The following is a 13,794-nucleotide window of genomic DNA, read 5'->3' as shown; positions in this document are numbered from 1 at the left end:
TATATACAATAAAGTATAAGATGTATGTTAATGAATGCAAAAGGGAAGTCAGGAGTCCCATTGAAATTAATAGAGCAGTGGGGCACCTGCACGGCCACCACTATCAAAAGTGAGAACACACTAAAGGTGATATTGTGGGATTTGTGAGGGTTGCAGTAGTCAGACTCCCACCAATCAAAACTTCAGGACACATCGAGGGTGATATCTTGTGATCGGTGGTGGTGCCATATGTAGGACCTCCACCAATCAGCAAGTTATTCCCTGTGGATGGGAAAATTTACTGAGATGGGAATATCCCTTTAATCATTGTTTGTACTCCCTTGTGGTATATTGCTGCTGAGTACATTGATGCTAATGATGAAAATGACTTTGTAATTAACATGTATCCCTGTAGAGAAGCAATACTAAGACATTGTTTAGTAATCAATAAGTGCTCATGAATCAAAGTGAGTTATCTATTTGTTGCAGGAAACTTAAATTATGTCATTCTGATTTTTGTCAAGTGGCATTATGAATAATTTGTATTCTATAAAAACAGTCTAAGAATAAGTGAAATCAGTGTGGAATTATTTATGAGTGAAAAATGGACTGAATATTTAATCCACTATAAAACGGTATAAATAATACATTGCTTAAAGCGTAACTGTCATTTTTTTTATACACGAACAGGCCATTATAAGCATTTTTGCAATATGCCTGATAAGTCTGTTCTTATCAAACATTAGACAAAGCCTCTTAAATTGTTGCCGCTAACCTTTTCCAGCTATGCAGCTGGGATGTGTTGCTATGCAGAATTCATCTTCAGCTAGCTGCATAGCTTAATAGGGATAGTGAATGCGGGACCTCAGCTCTTCACTGTGCCTATACTGTCATTTTTTTGCAGGTAAAGCAGCTTATAGCCTGGACCGCCAAACACGTATATTCAGATTTAAAGGGGTTGTCCCGTGAAAGAAAGTGGGGTTATACACTTCTGTATGACCATATTAATGCACTTTGTAATGTACATCGTGCATTAAATATGAGCCATACAGAAGTTATTCACTTACCTGTTCCGTTGCTAGCGTCCCCGTCTCCATGGTGCCATCTAATTTCAGCGTCTAATCGCCCGATTAGACGCACTTGCGCAGTCCGATCTCCTCCCTTGTGAATGGGCCCGCTCGTGCCGGAGAGCTGGTCCTCGTAGCTCCGCCCCATCACGTGTGCCGATTCCAGCCAATCAGGAGGCTGGAATCGGCAATGGACCGCACAGAGCCCACGGTGCACCATGGGAGAAGACCCGCGGTGCATCGTGGGTGAAGATCCCGGCGGCCATCTTGCTAAGGTAAGAAAGAAGTCGCCGCAGAGCGGGGATTCGGGTAAGTACTAAACTGTTTTGTTTTTTTTAACCCATCCCTTGTGTTTGTCTCGCGCCGAACGGGGGGCCTATTGAAAAAAAAAAAAACGTTTTGGCGCGGGACAACCCCTTTAAATCTAAACAGAACCATAAGCCACCTTTGCTCACACTGAGACCAATAATTTCCGTGTGATTTGCAGAATTTGTATCAAAGAGGATAGTATCATTGAAGAGGGGCAAATAGAAAGGGGTAGGCTGTATCACACCACATTTGGGCTCTACATTTGGCATATATGCAAGAAGATTCTCCTTAAGCATATCTCTAATATGCCACAGACTATCATTAGCCACAGATTATCTAATATCTAATATGCCACAGATTATCATTAGTTCTTTTTGTATATGTTTGGCTGGTATACAGTACACCCCTCTTTGTTTTATATGTATCAAGCAGTAAAGTCAGCAGAGTGGTATACTTAGTTTTTTAATGGCAGTTGGTGGTAGATGATCCATTTGTACAGGCAAACAGGTATATATATGTCTGAAGTTTGTCAGAATGTGTCGAATAGACCTGCTGAATGTAATGCTCAAATGCGGTGTGAACCTAGCCTAACAGGACTGTAGGATCAGACCACACAGAATTTGTAGTCCGTAATCATGGAGATGCAGGTTGGGGAATATAAGCTGTAAATGCTGAATATTTTTAATGCAGCAATGAAAAACGGTTGCATAAGTGCACTTTTAATAGAACAGCAGAGAACTAATGGCTTTGCCCAGACTGTAATGACAATGAGATATTTACCCATCCTCCTCTTCGCTTCAGCCAAGTGACCAAAGTTTTGCGTACAAATTCTCCTAGACAGTCCACGATGGTCAGAACCAGTGCGGGCTGAGACTGTTTTACACAGTCAACTGCTAGTCCAGCTGCCACTGTGTATAGTGAGACCACTTTACCCCATGTGATCCCTGCAGAAGCAAGTGAAAAAAATGTTAAATGGAAATATATGTGAAATGACTGAATGCCAAGAGAATATATATTTACAATCTGATGATAACTTGTGGGGGATCTTAGGTTGGTCACTGACAGAAGTCAAATGTAATAAACTATTTTTAAGGTTTTTTGATGGCGCTATTACACAAACGATGTCCTAGTTGGATTTTTCCATCATTTTATCACCTCATTAGCTTTAGGTATCAGAGGCCAAAGAAAGGTCCATTTAGAGAGGACGATTGTCGGGCAAACGATGCCCGACACTTATCCCCGCATACACTTGCTCTCGTGCTGTTGCACAGGAGCTAGTAGCACTGGCTCGCCCACAGAGCAGTCAGCAGGGGGGCGGGGAGGCTGCAGGAGATTTCTCTCCTCGCGCTTCCCCGCCCCTCTCTATTGACTTAACATAGCGGCTGTTCAGTACTGAACCACTGCTATTTACAGTGAGTGATCAACGATTAGCTTATTGTCCATCGTTTATGCTGCATAAACGATGGACGATAAGCTGATTGCTGATCGCTCAGTGGATATTGCAGCCGTTCAGTAGTTAAGGCTGCTATGTTAAGTAAATGGAGAGGGGCGGGGGAGAACGAGGAGAGAAATCTCCTCCAGCCGCCCCGCTGTAAGACAGCGATACTCACTCCCGTGCAGCAGCACGAGAGCAAGAATGTGCGGAGACGAGAGTCGGGCATCGTTTGCGCGACATTCGTCCTGTCTAAATGGGCCTGAAGAAGGTCACTTGTAGCATTCAGCATTTATTTTTACAAAGGGACTTAGATGATGGTCCCAAAAATATATAAGTTTTAGAGGGGTTATCCCAAGATTGACTTTCAACACCTATCCATAGACCCCCCCCCCCCAATCCCAAGAATGTGGGTTCCACGTACCTCTCTTCTCCTCACTGCATTCCCCTCCATAGCTGTGTGGAAATTGAATGGAGCAGCAGCTGAGCATGCACAGTGCCTCTCCATTCATTTTAATGGGGCTAATGGAAATAGTTGAGTACAAGCATTTGAGTACAAGCATCTCCAGCAATCCCGTTGAAAACTTATGGAACAGCACTGTGCATGCTCGACTGCAGCTCCATTCAATATACTCCTTCCTGTGTGGGGTGCAGTGAACCCGCAGTGAGGGGGTCACGGGACTCCCTTTCTCAGGGCTGGAGGAGGTCTCAGTGTTGAGCCCCCTACTGATCAGACTTTTATCCACAGGATAGGTGATAAAAGTCAATCTTAGGAATTCCCCTTTAACTACAATGGGTAACTTCAATTTAATATGCCGCAGTGCAGGCTCAGAGCTAGACTTTCCTTCACCCAGAGCAAAGAATCAGTTTGCTGCACAAGCCCATTATCTAAATACCATGGCCATAGTAGTGTGGTTGTTGATGCCTCCTTTGGCACACAGCCCCTGGGACACATCCATCACCAGTCACCACCAACTACCCTCTTGTTGTTGGAGGGATCAACTCACCAACCGGTAGTACATAAGACAGAGAAGCTCTTTTAACCATAGGTAATACAATGTGCATAAAAAGATGTAGGGGAATGGTGGAAGAATTGTTAGTGGTTAGCACTGTTGCCTTGCAATGCTGGGGTCCGAGGTTCAAATCTGACCAATGTCTGCATGAAGATAAATAAAAGTGATTATTACAAAACCAGGAGAACATATAAACTCCATGTGGATGTTGTCAGATTTGAACCTACGGTAGGACCCCAATACTGCGAGGCAACAGTGCTAACTGCTGAGCCACAGGAGAAAAGGAGGTAGTGCCACCACCACCATTTGAGTGGTATTAATATTGCTGAAGGTTTGGTTAGAACTACAGTAATTTGGCCCAAACTGAACTTTTTCTGAAATTCGGCAAACCGACACTACCAAACTTTTCAAAAGTTCACTCATCTCTAGTTCTAGGATAAAACAATGCATTGCGTACTCAGCATTGTATTCAATTTCTCTCCAGTATATTAGTACAATATCATTGTTCTTATTGTATGAATACACTCCACTCATCTATTTAAATCCATTATGTCATACTGTGGCACCATGCCCTGGAAGATTTTATAAATAACATGAGCTTTTAAATATAGCCCATTTGGTAGAATGACTACTCAGCCGTATAGAAAATCACAAACAAAGGACTCTGTAGAATTCTGCTCTTTTTTTTACTTTAGATCACATTCCCTGATGGGGATTTAGGAGGCATTTACATTTTCATGACTTGCACCAATTACATGCTATGACATAACACTAATCATATGGTCAGAAGCCTATGGGCACTGGTTCCATTTAAAAGGGTTGTCCAGTTGAAAACTATTGATGCTATATCTGCAGAATAGGCCATCAATAGTAGAGCAGCGGGGGTCTTCCACCCAAGACTCACGCCAATAAGCTGTTCAACAGGCTGGTGGGTGAAAGTGTTAACTAAATTGATTTCTGCAGGAAACAGACAGCTCCATTCTCACTGCAGTGGTTAGACTTGATATTACAGGTCTTTCACTTCAATGGCAACTTTGCCTGTAATATCAAACCTGGCCATTGCAGTGTGAATGGAGCTGTCTGCTTCCTGCAGAAATCGGCTCAGTGCACAAGTGCATCACCCCAGAGTGCAGTTGATCAGTGGGGGTTCTAGGCAGCAGACCCCCAACATTCTACTATTGGTCTATCAAAAATCAACAGTTTACAACTGAATAACCCCTTTAAGTATAACTCAGTCCTACCCTGTACTATGGCATATCGAAAAATGGACTCCACTACTTTGGGAGCTGCATGCATGTATTAAAGTCTGCCATAGAACATAATACAGAGATATACTGTATCCACACTGACATGTCCTATTTATAGTGGTTAAAAATATTCAATGTCATGGCATGTAATAACTTATCTGTTCTTATCTGTCCAACATGTATTTTAGATCATTCACATCCAAAGCTTATTTCTAGTGGTTATTACTTTGAAACTACTTGAACCCCATTGGAGCCCTGTCCTATAATATATTGTAGTCTGCACCATTCTTGGAAGCTGCACTACATCTCTCAGAATGCAGTAAATGGATTGCATAAACATGGTTCCAGCAGTGTATTAAATGGGAATAAACTATGAGATATGATTTTACTTCATTGCACTTAATTAAATAACTTAGCAGAGATCTTGAAAATAACAAGGAATTGATACACAAAGTATATTGCATAACATTTCACTTATTAAAGAAGTGAACTTTATTTTCTGAACCCAGAATACCCCTTTAAGGCTGGGTTCACACGGGGCGGATTTGCCGCAGAATTTCGCCCCGGCAAATCCGCATGCGGCCGCTAATCCCGGGATTAGCCAGCCATGTGGACGAGAGTTCTCAGAAATCTCGTCCACACGGGACGGCAAATCCGCTACGGCTAATCCGGCAGAAGCCGCCGCTGTAACGCAGATTTGCCGACCGCAGTATGTCCATTTTTTCCCCCCGCTGCGGCCGCGCTCTCCTCTATGGGAACGCCGGCCGCAGCGGAAAAGCGAGCGGCCGGGCCGCTTCAAAGCCGCCGCGGGTTTTGCAGCAGCGGTTCTCCCAACGGAAATCTCGCGGTTTTTCGCTGAGGCCAAACCGCGAGATTTCCGCCAAGAATCCGCCCTGTGAGAACCCAGCCTTAGAATGATTTTTCCACCATGGTGAAAGGAGCTCATATACAATTTCCAGCGCTACTACCTGCTGAGAATATCTCTGCAGCGACTGCAAGGAATGCATCAGACAAAATAGACTCTGAAGTGAGGGAGATGTTCAGCTGTCGGGCAATGTTACGGTATACAGTTGGCCTCATGTATTCAAGCTCATCCCCTGTAACACAATAACAAGAATGGGAATTAGTTATTACTAAACTTTTGAATCAAGATAGTGTAGGATCAAACATATCCCTCCCTTCTTTCAGCAGTTAAAGATCATTTTTAAGCATTTTATAGATGATCCGCATCACATCTGCAGCGGATGTACTACGTGCCATGGAGATTAGGCCTAAAGTGCTTGCTTTAGATTTCCTATTCCTTTTGAGTCTACTCATTGATTTGGCTCAAATCTGTATGATATACAGTTTTTTGTGACAGTTTTTCATGTCATTTTGGGAGCCAAGAGAAGTACCGTATATTCAAAAGGAAGGATTTATACTTTCCCACCTGCTGGATCCATTTTTGACTTTGGCTCTAAAAACTGCCACAAAACCCTGTGTTCACACTGAGGTTTTTTTCCACGGATTTGCCCCGAATTTCATATTAAATTTGTGGCAAATCCACATCTTTTAAGCTTTCCATTACTTTTAATGTGAATCCGTGCTGTAGTCTATATGGCGCATATTTTTTCCGCACTTGGATTTTAATTAGTGTACAGAAAAGAAAGAAGCAAATAAAGGAGATGGACCAATACCTCTGCAGCACCACCTATTAGGAGGCACCATTCCTGCAAGTCAATGTCAGACCCTTTAAACAAGCCTTTAACAATGACTGTGAATTGAAAGCCAAGCCAGAATCTATATACAGACAGCTGTTTTGGGGTGTTTGCCCCTCATCAGTGTGCAGTAGGTTTCTGGCTTGGGTAGCGAGAGGCCTGTGAAATGGATCAGGAATGCTATCTTTTCTCTTTAAGGAGAGCACCTGGAAGGTGAGTGAGTGAGGAGACTTATAAGGCCATTCATGCTCCTCTGGGCAATATGGAAAGAAAGATGGAATAATACCTCTGCAGCAACACCCATTAGAAGGCAGCATTCCTGCAAGCCAATGTTAGACTCTTTATACAGGTTTTGTAACAATGACTGGGAATTCAAAGCCATGCCAGAATCCATACAAAGAAGTCACATCTAACTTCTTCACACGGATTCTGATCTGGGAAATCCACACACAGATTTGCCCAATAAAAAGGGCTAAATCTGTGTATGAATGTGATGTCTACTGATGGTAGCTGTAGGTCAAGAGGGAATTATGAAACGCACTACAGACAGTGTTATTATGACTTTGCTGCATTTTTGGGGTCTGTTCTTTGCAAGTTGTAGCCTGCTTCAGGTATGGGAGTTTTTTTGAAGGCGTATCCCCATAAGCTTCTCTATAGGTAAAAGTGCCTAAAAAAAGAATCCATGTGTATATTTTAAAATAAATCACTAAAAAAATATTTCTAAAAAAAAAAGCACTTACCAGTTAAAAATCATTTTTTTTCTTGCATATCTTTTTGGGAGACAAAAAAGCCACAAAAAAACTATAGGTCTCATCATTAATCAAGACGACAGTCCATAACAACCAGTCAGAGCTCAGCTTTCATTTTTCTGGAGCAGTTTGAGAAATAAAAGCTGACCTCCAGTTGCTATGGACAGCAAGAACAGTCTTGTGTGGAAAAAACTTTTAACTGAAGCTTTCCACATGGAATTCCTCGTTGACGTTTAATGAATTTCAAACATGACATGGTTTGAGAAGAGCAGGCTTTTCACTCAGTTTGCAAGATATCTTGCAAGATGCAAAATTACACGAATGTATTTGCCCAGCATTTTGCGCACGCAATGCGCAGTGAATAGAACCCTTTGATTTCAATGAGTTCGTTCACATAAGCGTATTTTGTTTGCGCAAAAAAATACACAGCGTGCTGTACTTTCCTGTCTATTTGCACACATTGAACTAATTGCACTAATTGCCCATTTCAATGAATGGGAGAATGGTTGCATGTTTTTGTTTTTTTTTGCACAAGCAAAGGCACACGGTTTGCGCACACAGAAAGTACAGTAAAACATGCACATGCGAATGCAAATACACAACACCTATGACGCAAATGCACTTACGCCTGTGTAAAACCAACCTTAAGCCTTGTTCACATCAACAACTGCACCTCCATTATAAGAGCAGTAGAAGGAAATTAATGGCGTTGCCGGCTCCATGATATGCCGGATGCCAAAGGTGCGGAACCCCATTAGCTATAATGTTGGGTCCGCCAGGTTTCTGTTTTAGCGTCTGGCATTTTCCAGGAACAAATAGTGCTGCATGTAATTTAACAGAATCTGCAACAAAGGCGCCAAATGGAACCCCTTACAGAGATGTGAACAAAGACTTAGGAAGCAATAGGACCTGTATATTCATTATACTATAGGGCTGAAATGTTGTCCACGTCCACAATAAAGTTGTATATAGGTTATGAGGGGCTCAAGGACAGGGCTGAGACCGAGGAACTTTATTAAGACTAGTGGTCGAATGTAGGAATATAAACTTTAATATCCTGTAGAAAATATGCACAAACATAAACTAACTCAACCTCAGGCCGGTGTCTGGTTTATGTCCCATCGAATAAGCAAAACGTAGTCACATTGTGAACCATAAAGAAGGTGGATAGCAAATCAGGTTGGGAGAAGTTATGCTCCCAAGTTTCCTGCAGTTTCAAGACAGTCTGTTAACATTCCTGGATGTTCACAGATTATTGCAATTAACAGAATTACAGAACTCAATAACGAAGAAAAAAATATGTAAGCAACATTAAGGTAGAGAAAATGGTGCATGCAGGTTTTTTTATGGTACTGTCCACGTTAGGTCTGTACATTTTAAAGTTGTTTTTTTTACACAAATTTAGGAGTCTGTGAGAAGAAAAGATTGGTGCGTTTGATTGCATGCTGAATCATGGAGCTACACTGACTCTGCACCAACATATAGGCTCTTTGCTGTGCGCATGAGAATGAGGTTACATCCAAGGGGTCCGGTACCAACTTTTGTCTGCAATCCTGAAAATGGGATGGGGATGGGACCACTAGACATAATCTACCTTGGCCATTATAGACAGCTGCTGAAAAGAAGATCAGTAGGTCTTTGTTTCACCAGATTTCCATTAGTTTCCATCATTCTGTGTCAGAAAGAACAGTGTGTTCCACCAACATGTTATTGGGATTTCAGACATACGCTGGGATGGGATCCCTGGACGTAAAGGCTAAACACAGTGTGAGTGTAGACTAACATTTGTTTGGCTGGAGGAGACAATGATGTAGTAAAAATTAGACAAAAAAAATAGAAGCAGCTGCCCAAAGCAACCAATCAGATGTCACTTCTGTTTTTTTTCAGAGGTCATTTTGAAAATGAATGAAGCAACCTGATTGGGTGATATAGACAACTGTTCTACTTTTCCTGTGCACAAGTTTTGATACATCTCCTCAACATCCTGCCCTTTATTGATCAAACTCAACACATGTCCCAATAGTAAATAATACTGACCCAGTCTCAGGAAGGTTGCAGATACCTCCGCCATTCGTCCACCTGCTGTAGAAGCGATGCCATGCTCTGGTCTGCTCCATCCTAGTCCAGCACGTTGAAGTCGGGCTTGGATATAGTCTCTGCATAAAGCTTTCCCTTGTGCAACCAGCTCCTTATCTGTAGGGGATCTGTCAAAAACATCTAAAACTTCTGCAGCAAACACTGACGAGCGGCGTAGCATGTCCATTTTTAGAGAGCGTGGAACAGGACTTCACAATTAGTCTCCATTCACATGAACACCATTGCTTGGGATCAATTTTCTTATCTAAATGAAGCCTGAAAAAGATAAAAATTCACTATACTGCATCTTCATTAACCCTTAAATGATTATCATGTCCTGGGTAATTGCCTCTATGCAGTTGATTCCAATCTGTAGTACCCTGTTATCAGTCATTTTAGGCTGGAGAGATCAATTGCTGTGTTTCCGCCATGATCACTACTTTCTCTTACACATTTGAGAACTGCTTTTTTGTAATAGTTCAGATTAGAACTATTAGAACTAGCTGTTTGGAGGGGCCACGGCACACAGGTGAGTTCTGCGGTCTCTTTTTTGGCCTGTGGTCTTTCAGTAGCTCATTCCCATTCAAGTGAATGGCATTAAGTTGCAATACCAGGAACAGCCACTATACAATGTACAGTGCTGTACCTGGTATACAATAAAGAGGCCACAGCCCTTGCCTGAGTGTCCTGGCCCCTTTCAAACAGCTAGTCTGTGGCGGTGCAGGGAGTTGGCCTCTAATCTGAACTATTACAAAAAAGCAGTTCTCAAATTTGTAAGAGAAAGTAGTGATCATGGCGGAAACACAGCAATTGATCTCTGGCAGTGATGCCAGGGTCAGCTCCTCACTGATTTGATATTAATGTCTTATCTTGACGATAGGTCTTTAATATTTTAGTCCCGGAAAACCTACTAAAGGGATTATCTAGCTTTTAAAAATTGATGGCCTATCCTGTTCATTCTCAGAATATTATACTATTGGTATCAGCCATTCTGAGTACTGCAGTGTTGTCGTATTGATGTGACTGGGACAAGGCTGCAGTACTCAGAAAGGCTGGTACCAATAGTATAGCATTGTGAGTTAGAACTGGCATATACAGACATGCAAACATTGAAAAGGCTGCAGCACTTACGCAAATTCTATAGCTCCTTTAATCATTGGGGTCCCAAACGGTCGACTCCCATTGATCAGATATAGATGCCACCAATATTTAAATCCCGAATAATCCGCCTAACTGTTGGCCAAACAGCATTTTTGTCCAAAAGGTATTTTACGATAAACGTGCATGCTCACTCAGTTTATTTCAATGGTGAGAAGGGAATAAGCCACTGCTAGACTGTTCTTGCACAAAATAAGTCACTGCCAGAATTGGTGAGGCCCTCTACATATATGGTCTTCATGTGATCTTGTCAAAGTCATCAGGTTTCGATAACTCATGTATAGACTGCATTCATAATAAAGTTTTTTGGTACAGTTGGAAAGTTTAGACAAGTACAGCAGCAAGTCATTTATTTTACTTTTCCTCCCTTTTTGGGTCTACCACTTGTTTTGGCAGAAAAAGAACTGCATCGAATTACACAATGTATAATGACAAAGGTCTTCTAGCTGCTCAAACACAAGCAACACTGTGGTCATTGACCTCTTTGTCTTCCCCTCGGCACATCTGGAAACTTCTGATGACTTAGAATGGTGTGGGCCATCATGTCTGTGTATGTGCTGGGATGACTGGACGCAACTTCAGTAACTTTTTAAAATGACCCCAATGCTTATCCATGAACTACCAGGCATTCTCACTAAATATGTATCCACTTAGACAGCGTGTCCTCTTGTTTCTTTGGTTTGCTGAGAACTGCAGCCTCGACACCACCTTCTACTAGGATCATTTTTTAGCTACATTCGTAATGGCTCACTATCATTCTTAGTACTTGAGGCAACAGCTAACAAGTGGATCGTGACTCTATGAAAGTTATTTTTGGATTGTCCATGTTCTGGGAAAGTGAAGTGCTTATGTAGAACTGTCAGCTCTGCTTAAGTATCTTTTTGCATTGTCTATAGCTCTTTTAATGAAGCTGTCTAAATTCATGCTAACAGATACCTCAACAGGTTATTATCGTCATAGTTAGCCCCTATCATTCTTATTGCTTATGGCCAATGAAAGTGCTACTTTCTATGTAGAGTAAAAGCAAAAAGAGTAGAGCAAAAATTGTATGTTACCAAAATCTGATGTGATGTTAAATACTCTTGTATAAAAACGACAAAATATTATGAGGTGATACATTAACCGGCTAAAAAAATTATATATACAAGTTTTTGAGGCTTAATGACCCATAGCCTAATAAAGAGGTCTAGTAGCCTCAAAAGCTTGCATATTTAATTTTTTATAATTCTCTTATAATATATTTGGCTTTTTTATTCAAGAGTATTTAAGATCACATGAGATTGTGAGCACACACTTGGGGATTCAATATGTCAACCCATTCTGGAGCAAACTCTAGATTGTCCACTGGCGACAAATCTTCAACAAGCAATGAGCACCCACACACACACCAGCTGTTCCTTCATTCTTCTGCATACTTCTGTAGATATTCGAAATCCGCTAATATAAGGGCAGATTAGATAGACCTGATGGTCCTTTTCTACAGTCACTCTTCAGTGTTTCAAGCATGTCTATCACTGAGTAAAACCCTCCATACTACGGTAACCCGGTTGTCCCTGATGTTTGTACGCCTTCAAATTCTCTCATGCTCTGTAATTGCTTTCCCTGTGTCTTAAACACAAACACACAGCATAGAATACTTCTGTAGAAGTCTTTTAAGAGAGCTGTAAAAGTGTGTAACGCAAGCGTGATATTGGTCTGAGAAACTCTTGTAAACCTATGATTTTCCCTGAGAAAAATGCATCATATTGCTGCTTGTAAAAATCGCATATTGTTTCAATAGTAAAAAATAAAAAAATCCCATCGCACTTGCGTGCATGGGCAAGTGCGCTGCAAATTTTTTTTAGTTCCATAGAAAATAATGTCTGATATTTGCTCCAAAATAGGACATGCTACAACTTTTCTAAAATCGTCTATGTAAATATACTCATTGAACTGAGTTAGTTATTTTCGCGTGTGATTTCTATGTATTCGGTGCATGAAAATTGCCCATGTAATTACACTCTTAGAGTGCATTCAGATGACCGTATATCGGCTGGGTTTTCACGCCCAGACGATATACGGCGTCTCTCTCTGCAGGGGGAGGAGATGGGAAGAGCCAGGAGCAGTGCTCTGAGCTCCCACCCCCTCTCTGCCTCCTCTCCTTCCTGGAACTTAGGCACACCCCTGTCCCACCCCCTCTCATTGCAAATAGTGCAGAGGGACGGAGAGGAGGCGGGAGCTCAGAGCCTCCTCCCCCTGCAGGGAGGGACACCGTATATCTGCTGGGCGTGAAAACCCAGCTGATATACGGTCGTCTGAATGCACCCTTAGGGCTCCTTCACAAGAACATGACGCCATTAAATTATGTGAATGAAAAAATGACACGATCAAGTCTTGAGCTTAATTAGCGTTTTCTTGTCCATTCACATGGCTGGCTGCGATGTATAAGCGAAAAAATATGCCACAGCCCGGAAATCCCTCGCTCGGCAGGAATCCTCGGAACAACTTCAAATGGCTATATAGAGGCACCTGTAAGCTTTCCCCAACATTGGACGCTGCTAAACTGCCTCCCCCTCCCTTTTTTCCCAGCTTCCATAAGAGTCTATAGGAGCTGCCAGCGTATAAAGGTCGAAAGATAGGGCAAGACCACATTTTTCATGCAGCGTATGTTCTAATTTTTCTGCTACAACGTTTTTACGAGATGCAAAATCGGCCATCTGAACAAATGCATTAGAATCCCATACCTCAGATGGTCGGGTTTTTTTGTTGGGGGTGACAATTCAGCTACATTGCTGCCAAAAAACGCTCGTGTGAATAAAGCCTTAGTTTGAACCATCGGTTGCACAATATTTTTTTTTTAACTTGTGGTACAGCTCTTTTTTACCTCTGTTTAAGGTCCTAATATGTACTGAAGGTTTTGATGTACTATAAGGCTTTTTTCACATAAGCGCATATCGGCAAATGCACCGAGCTCACCAGGCCATCGCCCATTTTTCCTCCCTCCCCATTGCAGGCTCACCTCTCATTCCTCCCTGCTCGTTCTGTGCAGTGGGAGGGGGCGGGACGGGGACAAGGCTAAGTGCTGGTC

The 13,794-nt window shown here is 42.1% G+C and overlaps 1 protein-coding gene across 1 annotated transcript in view; it reads right to left on the bottom strand.

Moving 5' to 3' along the window:
- Positions 1-13,794, bottom strand: part of BOK (BCL2 family apoptosis regulator BOK) — a 34,437-nt gene that overhangs the window by 9,163 nt on the left and 11,480 nt on the right. Inside the window, exons 2-4 of the mRNA XM_066598558.1 lie at positions 9,531-9,845; positions 6,016-6,144; positions 2,136-2,299 (exon numbers count right to left, since the gene is read on the bottom strand). Of these exons, the coding sequence (XP_066454655.1) occupies positions 2,136-2,299; positions 6,016-6,144; positions 9,531-9,756 (519 nt within the window). The 5' untranslated portion in view covers positions 9,757-9,845. The remainder of the gene's footprint in view (positions 1-2,135; positions 2,300-6,015; positions 6,145-9,530; positions 9,846-13,794) is intronic.

Source organism: Eleutherodactylus coqui, chromosome 1 (assembly GCF_035609145.1).
Source record: "Eleutherodactylus coqui strain aEleCoq1 chromosome 1, aEleCoq1.hap1, whole genome shotgun sequence".
Lineage (NCBI taxonomy): Eukaryota > Metazoa > Chordata > Amphibia > Anura > Eleutherodactylidae > Eleutherodactylus > Eleutherodactylus coqui.
The sequence above is the reverse complement of the archived record's forward strand: the minus strand, read 5'-3'. Positions and strand labels throughout refer to the sequence as shown.